The 15,100-nt window shown below is 33.1% G+C and overlaps 1 protein-coding gene across 1 annotated transcript in view; it reads left to right on the top strand.

Moving 5' to 3' along the window:
* Positions 1–5,213: 5,213 nt before the first annotated feature.
* LOC132700941 (chaoptin) overlaps positions 5,214–15,100 on the top strand; it is a 182,158-nt gene continuing 172,271 nt past the window's right edge. The window contains exon 1 of the mRNA XM_060668541.1: positions 5,214–5,536. Coding sequence (XP_060524524.1) covers positions 5,509–5,536 — 28 coding nt within the window. The 5' untranslated portion in view covers positions 5,214–5,508. The remainder of the gene's footprint in view (positions 5,537–15,100) is intronic.

Here is a 15,100-nt window from a genome sequence, read left to right as displayed (position 1 = left end):
ATGAATTATACTTTTTGTCGGTTTAAGAGTTTCTTTTTTTGTTTTGGAAAACTCAGTTATTCTTAGATCTTCTGAAGGAAGATCTTTTTTTAATTCTTGACTTCATCAAAAATGGTATTACGAAAAATTTGTTCATATTCTCTTGTGAGATTTTTTTGTCTATAAAGTTCAAAGAACTATGTAATGCTCTGAATGTGTTACTTCGCGTTATCAATTTATGACCCAAGGACAGACATTACAACTTGTTGCTGCTTTTTGTCTATACGAAGGTCTGTTCTCTGCTATTGTAAAAACGTATCGAGATCCGGAAAATCGCTAGACGTCAGCATAATCGTGCGGACCTACTTTGTACGAGTCTATTATCGTAGTCATATAGGTAATGGATTGTCTGGAATAGCATCCTTCTCTCTGGGAGCAGCGAGAGTGCGACAATTTTAAAGTGAGACAGTAGTTGATAGTAGTGTAGAAAAAGCCAAAATTCTCACTGTCATCATCATCATCGTCAGTGTTACAGCGCTACGTGGGGGTCCCTTCAAGACCATAGAGTTGGCTGTACCAGTCTTTGCAACATCTTCAAAGATTCGGTCTCTCCATTTTAGCCTTGGTCTTCCTCTAACTCTATTGCCTCGAAGTTCCTGGCTATTGTTGTAGGGTGCTACAAGTACTGCCCATCTAGGCCTGCCAATTTAAGCTGTTATTATTATCTCTATGTTTCCTCTTTAGAAGCTGTCGAGCTCAAAGCTGTAAATAGGTCTACAGATGTTACTCTCTTGGACAGCCCAGTAAATTTTTCTCGATATCTTTCTCTCGAAGGTACATACTAACGTCTCATCTGATATTGCTAGGTTTCCGACCCATATAGAAAAAATGGTACATTTAAAGTTTTGTACATTTTAATCATTGTAATTCTTGAGGTCGATTTACATAAGTATTTTGAACTAACATCGATTGCGAACCATCACAGATCCTTTTAGTTATACGTATGCTAGCGTCATTACTCGGGCTTATTAGGGCTCCGATGTATAACAAACTCATCCACCGTTTTGACGTGTACATGAAACAGTGAAATACATTCATAGGTGTCTTAAATTATTTTTAGTTAATTTTATCTAATTTTCTGAGATGGCAATTGAATGTTGTTCTTTTTAGTGGACTGATTACAAAGCCCTGTAAAAATAACCGCTTTTCTATTACCGGTAGCTAATTCCATGAAAAACATTTACAAACGCGAACTAATTATTATCAAGAGTTATTTACTGGCATGCTACTTTCAACAAAGATTTAGCGAATCATGACTGTTAGCGGTGAAGTGACAGTAGTACCAAAACACAAGACTATTTTTTGTTTTTTCTTTGACTACAAAATTTCTGACGTAACACATAAATTTTGTAAAATTTTTTGGAACTTCCAATAATGTTCTCAACCTTTATAAAATTAATGAAACATTTCTTTTCCTTTGCGTTACTGTAGTATTTAATGTTAATCGATGGGATCCTGAATAACATAGCCCCATTAAACCTGTAGATTTTTCACAAATGTAAATCCCACAAATAGTGTTAATATTACCGACAAAAATTATTTTTCAACAAGTTGATTCGTCATTTTATTCAAATTTGTTCCTCTTTAGTTAGAGGAACGAACGTATATACCTGTCAAAAAATGTTAAAACCGAAATCTAAAAATAGGAAACCATATAAAATTAATCAGATAATATTTCAACAAATTTAGGTCGTGTGCTCCAAATTAACTAGATACTAATGTTAGGATCATCATTAATAGAATATGTATATTCGACGCAACGTAGCAATACAGATTAAGTACAGTAAGATGCAAATTTCGGAAATACTCATAAGAAATCAGACGCATTGCACTTTGCGTTAGACTTAAGTCGCGAGCTGTATGCAAATTATCACACACATCCGCATTACTTACTAATTAATGTATCATTCATTTACCTGCATTAAGTCTTCCTCCGTAGTACTACGAGAGTTGCTAAAAATCGGTAATACACCACTTCGGTTCCCCCAAAATGAATCTCAATGAGAAAATATTAATATATGAAATGTCTCGCGTCTATACGATTAAATGATAAAGATGAACTTCTGTTCACACCGGCTCTTGTAACCTACCCTGCGCTTGGACGAGAATAACCACAATCAATGCTAAAAGACAGGTAGCGGAAAATAAGATCCCGATTGAAAGTTTCCTGATTGATGACGTTGGGTTATCGAAGAGAAAAAGAAAGAAAAGTAAAAACAATTACCGCACCCGCTCAGGCAAAAGATAAATTTAAAACGAACTCTGTTTTTCCTTCTAATGATGAATGATCCCGTTCAAAACGTTGCAAGAGTTTTCAAGGAATCGGTACTCACGATAATAGAAAAAAGCCTAATTTTAGAGTACAAAACGTTAGTTATTAGATTTCATTAAACCACTACTAACTCAGAGTAAACAAAGGTACCGAAAATAATAATTAATCGTGACTTGTAAGGGCGACTGTATTCTGAGAAGCTGACGTATCCAGTTTCGGATGCCCAATAGCTTCCACAAGATTCCACAATCGATATTTGGCAAGACAGACAATTGCGCTGTAGGTACACACAGATATGCACACATACTGCCGATACACCATTGACGCGGCATTCTAATAAGCGATTTCGCAGTCAATAGCAGTAATGATACTATGATTCGTTACTATTTCATTTGATTGATTGATTAGAAGTGTCTCTTTTTGTCTCAATTTTTATCAGACTGTGAGGTCAGAAATTGCAAAAAGGAGCTAACGAATATCAGATGATTTTGGAGGTGGTCTGCAATTTTCGCAAATCAGGAATTTGGAAGAAAAGCGATTACGTGGCAAACAAAATTTTTGAAGTTGAAGAAGCGGAGAGTGAAGTTTTTATTTAACGCCGTATTATGGAGAGGTGAAATCACGATCGACAATGCCGAAGGAGAAACAGTTGAGAATTTGATCGAACTAGACTCTAGTTGACTAGGTTGACGGCTTAAAATGGCACTTTGCGCAAGCTTGGTCTGAGTATTTCAGAGTATTTTTAGATAGAAAGTGACAGGCAGTGTGTAAAGGTTTTTGTGACCAAACTACATGCCATAAAGAACTAAACTGATCGTCCATAGTCTGCTTCAAAAATATCGATGACATCGTTACAAGAACACCATCTTTTATTTTTGCCGCTATAATGGAATTCAGTTTTTGTAATATACAACGTAAGCGCAAAAAAACTATTTCAGCTTATGAAATTCAGTTTGATACTATGTGACAATCCTTCATTTTATAATATCCAGTATCCATTCGCAGAAATTACACGGGCGGAGTAGAACGCACAGCGAGATTATACAAATTTGAATAATAAGGTATGTATTTGTCCATTAAAAAGAAAAATAATTACTATGCTAATATTAATAAAATTAATTCATTTATTATTGATAATAATTAACAAATTAAAGAAGAATTGAACCACAATGTAAGCCTTGTCCGATTGTTCACTTTAACTGTCCATTATAAACATATTGGACACAAATAAATTATTTTACAGTTTTCTCCGAATTTTTAATATTACCGTCAACCTCCAGTTAAAGGACGATTAAAGAGAAATGGAATGATAACACAACCCTCAAATTTTTGAAATTATATTAGAATTACAGGAAGCAGGTTGTAATCTAAAGCTTCTGAAAAAACATTATAACCTTTTCTACTCCCTTCTGTCAAATACCTAATTATACACCGATCTGGCGTGCGTAAAGCAACACCTTACCACGTGAGTTTCTTGTCCCCCACATTACTTAACAGGTTTGACAGCACTGGAATGTTTTCGGAGATTTTACTGCACGACTTGAATTTTGACGTTCGTCAATTCTGACGGTCATGTCAGTGAATGCATTCGTGTTTTTTTATTGCAAAAATATATCCAAAATTAACAGTAGCAGAAAAAGTATAGTATGCAACACGTTTATAAAGTGACTCGTTTATTACACACTCGCTCCGCTGCCTTCCGCTCATACCAAATAAAAAACTCGTGACTCAAATACGGTTTACCGCAACTATTTTCTCAGTTAAGTCGTTCAGTCAATCAAAATAATAACTAATGGATTCTATTTCAAGGTTCCAATTCGTCCCGAACGAAAAATCCCTGCACCGATTCAAGATTCTGTTGAACAGGTTCCGTATATGTTTGACAGTGGTAATTTTCTAGGGAAAAACACAAATGCTATAATGTGGCATTTGTCCAAATCACCCGAGTCACCGGCGACGAACACCCGAAAGCGGCCGAAACATTTATCCAAATGAAGAGAGAGGTTTAAACGAAGACATACAGATACAAGCGCTTTAATGCAATTAAAATTTTTTCATACTTTTACTTTTTAATTCTTGGGTATGCTAGGTAGCTGATTATTTTTTTACATAATCCAAAATGTTTTAATTGACAACCATACCCTCAAAATAGTCGCAGCTGAAGTATTGGACAAAGGTATTGATAAATAATATTGCTTATTGAATAAATTTAAAAATCATCAATCATTTTAGCTGTGAGAACAATTGGGCACAGGTTTTGATTAACCTTTCATGATTCGTGATAATCGCCGTACGCAATTTTCCGAGTAAAATTTTACTCGGTAAATTTTACTCTGACCGCAATGATTTATTTAAAATAATTGAGAACCTGTAAACACATTTATGGTAGGTTTAGCTCTTTGAATAATTAAAATGCAACTGAATCTTTTAAGCTGGGTCACTGTAAGTAAATATTATCAAATAGATTTATTATGAAAACATTGTAATGTAAACAAATCATAATTATTCTCGATCGAGGAAAATTATGTCTCCACGTAAACGCGCTACCCCGAACGCGCCGATACATACGATTTTGGTCTATCTATCTATTATTTGAACTATCTACTGTGTACTGAAAACAAAAAAGATTAATAATGATTGCAAGAAATACTAAAGTAACCGAAGTTAAGTGCCAACTTACGGCGGAAAAAATAAACTCAGGTAAATTATCAAATAATATAAATTGCAGTTGACATCGATTAATGCGCACAAACCTAGAAAACGAACCCGCGTAGTTTTTCTCCGAGCTTTTACCGCGTGAAGCTGTCACTTAGCGGCGATAGCGTACAAAACTTGTCGGAAAGTCGGTCGTTGCCGCGCCAGCGAAACTCCGCGTGTAGCCCGTGCGGACGAGTGCGCATACTCCGCGCGGGCATACTTCACCTGTCCGAAATCATGTGCTTTGTAAGCTCCCGACTCGGAAGTTCGCCGCCGAGGTCGCAGTGCACATTAAAAGCCCGCTTTGATCGGTCCTGACAAGGAAAGTCGCGAGCTTTATGCAGACGCGCGAAATACGAACGCGACCGACGATATTCGATGTCGACTTGAACTGTCGCGATAATTGTTTATGTCGGCTTTGAATTTGCGATTGGCGGGTGCACGATGTGAGGGGATTCATTTTTGTGCTGCAGCATAATATGGAGAATGTGTGAAGTGTTATGGTGCGGCGAGATTTTTTAGCGCGATGTAAGTAGTTGGTTAACACGAAATAGTGCGATTTAGAGTTGACGATTTTTTATTTTAAATTCGCGACATTTTTTCAAATCCTATTCTTTTATTATTTGAGAAATTGGCATACGCAAACTTATTGTATCGTAACTTAACTGTAGTATGATTTTTTTTAATAACTACATAACTTTTTTAAAAATACTTTTTTATTTGAGGAACTAGCATAAGAAAACTTATTTGTTTGTTGATTTTAAAGTTCCAATTTTTTTTTAAGTAGTTATTTCGAAAATTCTAATGTGAAAACTTTTTCTCCCCCTAAGCAATTAAAACACTAATGATAACACCAAATGATTATTACTATGTTACTGTCGCTTAAGTAACTTGGCGATAAGTATGTACATGATAACAACCAGCCTTTACAACAGAAAGATTACCACTACAACATAAATCTGTTTAATTTGTCCTTGATAATATAAATTAGGAAATTATTCCTTGGATGAATTGATAAAGTCAATGCTAAATCTAAAAACTAAAAAAATATATATATTTTTTAAAATTTCATTAAATTTTGCAATTTTGCAATGACTTAAAAAAAATTAAGCAAAGTTTTATTTAAAAACTTTTGCCTTTGTTGCCTTTTGTCACTTCTTCAAGCATTTCTCATCATCCCTTGGAAGCTTGTAGTATATTTACTTTCAGAAATTTTAATTGATTAATTATTTTTAAAATGTAATTCTTTAAAAGGTAATTGATAAATGTTGGTCAGAATCCAACACCCAACTGAATTATTTTTCTAAAATTGTAAGTGAAGGGTTTCCGTGCACATATTAAACAGTTCATTTGATAAACACAACACTATCCAATCAAACGTTAAGAAATAAGAAAACACTCGTTTGTGAGGAAACATTTTCGATTTTTACAATGTTCATTACAAAATAATTTTTTTTCGACATGAAAAAGTTGCAGTCGACAAAAAAGCTTTTAATAAACCCTATCGAATTTTATTTTTTCCATGTCTTAGCGTAAGTTTTTCCTTAAATGTAGTTAAAAAGAATGGTACGGATAGTATAATTCAATCTCCTCCACTCACAGTCAGTCAAACGCAAAGTCAAGGTCTCAAAAATGTGACAGGTGTTTCTCTCACACGGGCATCATAAAAGTAATTTTTCAAAAATTAAAAAAAAATCACAAATTTAGACCAAATCGATCCGATCGCTGAAAGAGCGATTAAAATATGTCATTAATTAACAAATAAAAAAGACTCAAAACAAGGTTGCACCGTGTTCTAGTACTTTTTTACCAAATTAAAATTTACGTGGGCCCTGATGGAGATTTTTCTAAGATATTGCAAATTCACGTCGGCGATACCGATTCCAGACAGATGTGATACATAAACACAAACAAAACAAAAAGAATGGTTCGGATAGTATAATTCAATCTCCTCCACTTACAGTCAGTCAAACCCAAAGTCAAGGTCTCAAAAATAATTATTTATAAAATGTGACAGGTGTTTTTCTCACACGGGCATCATAAAAGTAATTTTTAAAAAATTTAAAAAAAATTCACAAATTTAGCAATACAAATACAAACGCATTCAGGCACAATTTGAAATGAGACCAAATCGATCCGATCGCTAAAAGAGCGATTAAAATATGTCATTAATTAACAAATAAAAAAGACTCTAAACAAGGTTGCACCGTGTTCTAGTACTTTTTTACCAAATTAAAATTTTCGTGGACCCTGATGGAGATTTTTCTAAGATATTGCAACTTGACGTCGGCGATACCGATTCCAGACAGATGTGATACACAAAAGTTAAACCTAAAAACAAGTATAACAAACGCGTTCACTTCACTACGTCGTTATTATACACCAATATGCATGTTCGGTTAACTTTTTAAAATGAATAAATAAAATGATTCAACTGGCATCATCATAAAAAGGAAAAGAAAAATGCCCAGTACCATCTCGCGGTAATCCCAGGCAAGGAATTTAACTGGCCGGAGCCCAATGTGATGCTTAAAATAAAAAAAAACATTTTGTTCTGATGACACGATGCGAGTATATATATTTAATTCGTGAATAAATAAGTCAATTATTTTTTACAACCAGAAGAAATCGATTTAAATAATTATTGAAGCCTACCCATATTTTCAGTGTAAATCGCGTTTTCTTTTTATTTCCAAGCGCTGTTGGCTTTTCATTCTCTAAGAACAAAAAGCTTCTGACTATAAAGCCGTAGAATAAAATGGATTAATTTTTAATGGTTTCGAAGAGGCAAGTGCTAAAGTTGCAAAAACATTTTTGAGGTAGGCTTATGGCTGAAAATACATTTTTCAACCAAACGTTCTCTGAACAAAGTTGCGTCCGCGGGAATTGAACGGATTCCACGTATTTTTGGCTTTATTTAAACGAGTTTTCGAAATTAATTCCCACGGTTGAAGCCGAACCAGTTGTCTGACTTTTAAAATGGATTTATTTAATCAAAAAGCATTTGAATCACAACGCACAGACAACAAGGTTTAGTTTTAATTTTTTTTTTTTTTGGAAAAAATTTGTAGAAGGGAAATTTTTAAATACTTTTAAAAGTAAAATGCGTATAGATCAATCAAATCGCTTACAGTGGCTCGACTTGTGTACAAAGAAGGCAGAATACCCAATAGAGTCCAAAAACAAATTGAAGCTATAAAAAAACGCATCGAAACACAAACAGAAGTTTTGGATTTGACGATGATTTTGTGGTAGTTACGGTGCAGAGAGCTGCAAAAGAAGCTGGTTATTGAGTAAGAAGTTAAAGATTAATATAGAAAATACGAAATACATACTTTTCAAACAAAAAAATAATTTTATTGAACCAGTACCAAAAAAAATCAGCAACACAGAACTTGGGCAAATATGTAAGATTAGATACATACATAGAAATGTAAATGTTGCAAGTGCTGCACTGTTCAGATGTCGAGATTATCTAACTGTTTCGTCTAGAATGAATGTGAGGACCTATACAGAGTGTCCCACGGTTAAGCAGGATATTTACTTATTTATTTGCTTACAAAATATCAAATGCATTCTGATTGTCATTAGCTAGTCTACACATTGATCGGAGCGTTACTGCAATTGTTAAATCGTGGGTTATTTTAGTAAAATAATAATGGTATTCTGGTTCTGTAAACGAGAACATTTATTTGTGACAGTAAATTTATATCAACAATTTTACTATGAACTATTTTATATCGATAAATTATCGATGAAATATTTCTTAGTTTCCTCAAATTTAGCAGTTTATATCTTCGCACTAATTCTGCTTTAGTTATGCGGAAAACGCACACTTCCATTTCTTTATAATATATCTCAGAAGTCCATTATGTAATTTTTCAACGGCGTACTTAAATAGTACATATTTTTTAATGTAAACATTTATAAAAGCAATAAAGAAAAACGGGAAATCTAACTCAAATTTTGTCTTTTATAATACTAGTAGTCTATGGGCCGGGCCTGTTTTTTCAAATTATTCATAGGAAGCTGAATTTTTCTATGCAGCTTCGTTTCAACAAGATGCCCAACTTTTTCCTCTGCGAAAAAGGTCGATCGTAATAGCTAAGAGATTGGGCAGGTGTGAAACACGTTGATTTGTTGATAATCAAAAATTTAATACTAAGAGTCAATTTCTTAGTTTAATCGTGAAATAATGTTATAACAAATATTAAACAACAATTGTCCTACAAAAAACGATATGATTATTGTTGTCCCCCAATCCAAACCATTTTTATACCTAAGCTTAATTAAATGGTCCTATTGTCCTACAAGTTACATAATAGGTCTTCTCAGACCTACTTTTGAAAATTATCAATTCCATGGTGGCACTTTTTTTATTACTAACTGAAAGACACAAATAAAAAATTGTAGTTTAACATATATTACGCCCAAATAAAATAGTGCCCTACGAAAAAATTGATATTTATCACTACTCCGATTATAATAAATTTGTTGATCATCCATCCAGCTAATACTTTGCTCTTATTTTACTTATACGTTAAGTTGGTACATATATACATCACTTTGGGTAGATAGATATTTGCATAAATAAATTTTTATTGAAATTTTTGAAAACAAAAAAAATAGGTTAATGAAAATTATATATGAAAATAGGTGGAATAAGTTGAACTAAAAAATTTTTTTCTCTCGATTTTCGATAAGTTGTTTCGATAAGTTAATCGATAAACGAATATACGAGTGGGTGGGTGTTTTGAAGGGTAGATAAAATAAGTTTGCAAAATAATTTTGTTTTTTCTAACTATTGATAGAGGAATGATAACCTATTATATCATCGTACTTTCAGGCAATATCAAGTCCTGATATTTATGTTTATGATGCTCTCGAGCAACAAGAAAAGTTTTACTCGATAAAAAAATTTCTTTTCATTTTTTTTATATCTTTTTTAGCCAAAAATTAGATGCTTCACAAAGAGAATTACACAAAAAACACTCCATAATTATTTGTTATTATTTGTAACAAAAATTATTTCTCCATAACAATTTTTCAACAAGTTAGCTTCGTATGAATATCTAAATCGAAAGAGACTTACGACTCATACCACCCCGGGACAGCTGACGCACGAAAAACTGCTACGCGCATGCGCGGCGATATAACATTTGTTCGTCAAACTTGGTATTTTAAAATTTCTAACTGTAGGGCAATGAAAACCTATTAGATAATTTGTAGGATAATATGGTCAACTAATTGTAAGATTAATAATAAAGCTAAGGTATGAAAATTGGCTGGGTTGTGATAAATTCGTATGCCCCAGTAAAGGTACATAATTGGGTTTTGGCACAACAATGATATATCTTTTTTTTTGTAGGATAATTGTTGTTTAATATTTGCTATAACATTATTACACGATTAAACTATGAAATTTACTGTTAGAAATAAATTTTTGATTGTCACTAAATCAACATGTTTCACACCTGCCGAATCTCTTAGCTATTACGATCCAACTTTTTCTCAGAGGAAAAAGTTGGGCGTCTTGTGAAAACGAAGCTACATTGAAAAATTCTGCTTGCTATAAATAATTTTAAAAGACAGACACCGACCCATAGACGATAGAGGACAGTGCAATACTTATAAAGGAAATGCTAGAACTAATAACGATCTCCATAAATCAGTTTTCTTAGTCTCTTCTGAGTTTATTGTAGTAGTAGTAGATTGGTTGAAGCTGTTGAATACATACTTTATTTTATTAATTTAAAAAAAATTCTCGTACATAATATAGTGGCTATTTATAAATATTTTATTGATTTTGGGTTATTGTTAAAGTTCCTGTGCAACTCTTGTAATAAGGGTTAGGATAGCTATCCATTTCTATAAATATAAATAAGTATATTCTTAAAGTACTTTTTACAGTTTCTGGTTACGTTGTGATTAATCATAATATGGTTCTGTTACTGATAGTGTTATTTACCAGTGGAGTATTTCTTTTTGCATAGATTTAGAATGTCCTCGAAACCAATGCTAACTGCGCTGTTTAAAGCATTCTGTATGACTATAATGTTAGATTTTGCGTATATTGTCGCAAAACACGAATACAAACGTCAAAATTCAAAGCGTGGGAAATGTCCGAAGTGGCTCGAATTCGTGGGAAACGAAACTGTCGTGGTAAAGTGACGCTTCCCGCACGCTAGATCGGTGTGTAATTAGGTATTTTACAGACGGGAGTAGAAAAATGTTATGAACGCAACAGAACTTTGTGAATAAATTTTTATCAATCTTCATATCACATAAGGAAGCTTAAAAAGGGTCTTCATATTTGGTTAGGGGAATAGAATAAATTTAAAGAAATCATTTAAGCAGACACCTGCAAAAAATGTAAGTAAAATTTTCTGTAAAACGGTTGAAAATATTTTACAGCGATTTTTCAAAGCTACCACTTAAAATAGTTTTTTCCATACCTACATTCCTAGATTCCAGTATCGTTTCACAAATAAAGCTCTGTCTTAATAGGACCCCCCTATAAATATATTATCTCCAATTAACATCGATTCCAATTTTCAAAGCATTTGCATTTGAATCGGCTCACCATCGATAATTTCGCACAATTGGGAAAGCGACGGCAAAATATTTATCGCCGGCGTATATTATTTGCAACTTAAAAAACAAATAAACGGCAATAGCATTATACGTTCGTATTCATTATTGAATACACAATATACCGCAAACATGGCAGCGACATTTTAACGCAATTTAGTTGCGCGCTGTTCGGCTGCAATCAATAACAATCGCGATTTATTTTTCCCAACTTTGTTCGAAATAGGAATTCACTGCATACGACATTATTTCCTGGAAGTGCTCATTTTACTTAATTTTAATTGGATTAATAATTAATAACAATTACAAAGCACAAAAATAATAGTGTCTGACTCGCTACATTTATAAGTAATCCCAGAAATACAGGAAATCTACAGTATCATTTGTCAAAACATTAGTAATTAATTTGTTGTGTATAAAAATGTCAAATACAGACCTCAGATCTTATCCATATCGAAAACTCACCAAAACAAATTAAAAATATATACTAACAACAACTATAGTATTCATGAACGATATACTAACAGAGAGATCTATTACAAAATGGAAAATTCAACAACAAAATCAATTGCAGAAATGTGTCACAATCACCAGAACGTAGACGATCTAAGTGAAGTGGAAAAATAGCAGCAAACTGTCATGTGATTGTGGGCCTACCCATTATTGTGTCAAAAATTGTAGCGGTTGCTGGTTATTAATGCATGACATCTGCCTTTCTCACAAGTGTGCGAAACCCAAATGCTATTCTTTGTTGGGAACGCGTGGTTCTCTGCTGGTTAGTAAAAGTTGACTTGTTACTGTTACATCGGTATTATTGTCTTTTAAGAATTGATGTTTTCGTTTACTGTTCGCGTAAATTTTTAAACGGTCATACCAAGATGACCTTTCAAAGTATTAGTTGTCTTAAACGAACATTGTTGTAAGGGACGAATATTTTTACTATCTGTGCAGATATGTGTCCGAAATAGGCGATTAACCTGTAAGCTTTATATGGTGTTTCTGCATTAAAAACATTATAAGACAATTTATATCCAGCAATTTGGATTGGATTGGATAGTCAATTATTCTTTTTTTTTTACGAGACAGAGAGATATTAGTATACCTATGAAAAAAGCTGTGAAAACTAGAGAATCTATGACTTAATGGCAAAAAACTTACTGTAAAATCCTTATTCCATTATTCTCCAATTCAAAGATGCAGATATCATCTACTCACCTTTTGTGAAAAAATAAGATTATCTTTGAAATAACCGTTAATACGTTTTTCCTTTAAATTTTTCACGAAAACTTTGTTCAAAAAAGGAGACAAGCATGATTCTTTGGCCGATCCCTCCTTTTGTGTGAAGAAGCTATTTTTGAACTGAAAGATATTTAATTTCGATATCTGAGAAAATGGATAAATTTTTCAATTTAACTTTGACTACATTTATGGCTCTGCGACAGATAAATATTCGCCTATTAAATATGCACAGGTCAAGAGTGTTCTTGGACTCCCCAGGAAAAGCGTTTACTTTGTTATGTGTTTTGATATTAATTATATTATTGTTTCACTTTAGTATAATAAATATAATAAATTGCTTTTTTTGTATAAATTGTTCTTGTCTTTTATTTTGATATTTTTCTTTTTTTTTATATTTAATTTATATTTATTGTAAAAAATAGTCAATAAAAAACACTTTTCTCATGCAAGTTGAACTCTTACGAGAACTGGACATATTCTCATATTATAAATGAAAACCAGTATCGCCGGCCTAAAGAAGTAAATCTCATTGCAATTCAAAATTACTTAAATTTTTACATGAATAATCGACCTAAATTAAATATCTTATCTTAGATTTAAGTACCCAAAATCTCACTGGTTGATTAAGCACTCGCTGCACTCGTGCCCAGTAAACTCGTGACTCAAATAACGTTTACCACACTTACTTTAGGATTTTAGAATTGCCTAACTCTCTTCTTTTACTAGCTCCACTTGGTTTTCGTTTATACTGGTTCAGGAACTCCATTTTTCAAATGGCAACTAAAAATAAACTGAAATTTTACCTACTACCTTATTTTCCGTGGCATCCCTCGATCAACTGTGCCTATGGTTTGCTAAATTATGTCATAGTAATTACCGTTTTTTTCACACGAAAACGTTCTAACTTGACAAACTGGACCAGTTAATTAAATGCCGTTTTCACTTCTATAACCGACCGCTTTCTTATTGTAAAGGATTACCTCGGAGCGTTCTATTTAAAACGCGTCTGAAATTTAGCTTCCGCAGATTTAAAAAACATAAAATCATCATTGCAGAAAATTCTAGTTTAATGAAACCAGTGCTTTAATTAACTTTTGGCGGAAATTTAATTAGAAGTAAATTTTTGCCGGGACGCGAATAATTTCATAAACGCCTCGTTAGGCTTCTTATTGTTGCCTAATTATGTCAAAGTAATTGATCAACGACTGTTTGGGCCGTCTGCGACGAATATCGACATGGCGTAAACTTGAATTACTTTTAATTAATTAATTAAGTGATTTGATTCCAAGAACAGCTGGCTTTTTTTGTTATGGTAATAGCGAGAAATCTCTTTGAAAGAAATACGGCGCAAAATTGACCAGTTGCGAAATTAATAGGTTCATAATTCATTTGAAAGGGTACCTTTTGTTGTCAATATGTTTCAAATACTAGTCAAAATGGCCGTCTTCCAGCATTATAGTAACGAAAACCATTATATGCCACTAGATTTCGGCGTAAAACCCCCTTTCTGAGTCAAATAGTTGCCAATTTCGATAAGATCCCTGTCAGGATCTGCTTTTTCGCCGCTTAGTGCACCCAAATTTACCATAGAAAAGCAGATATCTATTTAAAACCGCTTTTTTTGGGACAAATAAATGGTTTTCGCTCGAGTAGATTATATTCAAAACCTGCATTTTCATAACTTACCGGACTCAAATCTACATTAAAACTGCAGATAATTACTTAAAAACTCACTTTCTTGAACTAATAGTAGGTTTTTCTTCCATTTTATAAGCAGATTCCAGACAAAATCGACTCCTCCGACACATATCAAACCTAAAACATCATCAAAGCTGCAGATATCAGCTTAAACTATCATTTTTTGATACAAACAGTTATATATTCATGTCAATATCTTTCAAATACTAGTCAAAATTGGCGTCTTTAAGCATTATAGTAACGAAAACCTTAATAAACCATTAGATTTCGACGTAAAACCCCCTTTCTGAGTCAAATAGTTGTCGATTTCGATAAGATCCCAGTCAGAATCTGCTTTTTCGCCTCTTATTGTACGGAAATTTAACTTAGAAATGCAGATATGTACTGAAAACCCCTCTTTTTGGGACAAATAATTTGTTTTAGCGCTTCATTTATAGCAGATTATAGCCAAAACATTCACTTTCATAACTTACCGAGAAGAAATCGACAGAGTAGAATTAGTCCTATGGAAATGCATGCGATGATGGTGATACCGCTTATTTAATAGCTTTTATTTGATGCCAG

This window comes from Cylas formicarius, unplaced genomic scaffold (genome assembly GCF_029955315.1).
Source record: "Cylas formicarius isolate icCylForm1 unplaced genomic scaffold, icCylForm1.1 PGA_scaffold_4__25_contigs__length_36172078, whole genome shotgun sequence".
Classification (NCBI taxonomy): domain Eukaryota; kingdom Metazoa; phylum Arthropoda; class Insecta; order Coleoptera; family Brentidae; genus Cylas; species Cylas formicarius.
The sequence above is the reverse complement of the archived record's forward strand: the minus strand, read 5'-3'. Positions and strand labels throughout refer to the sequence as shown.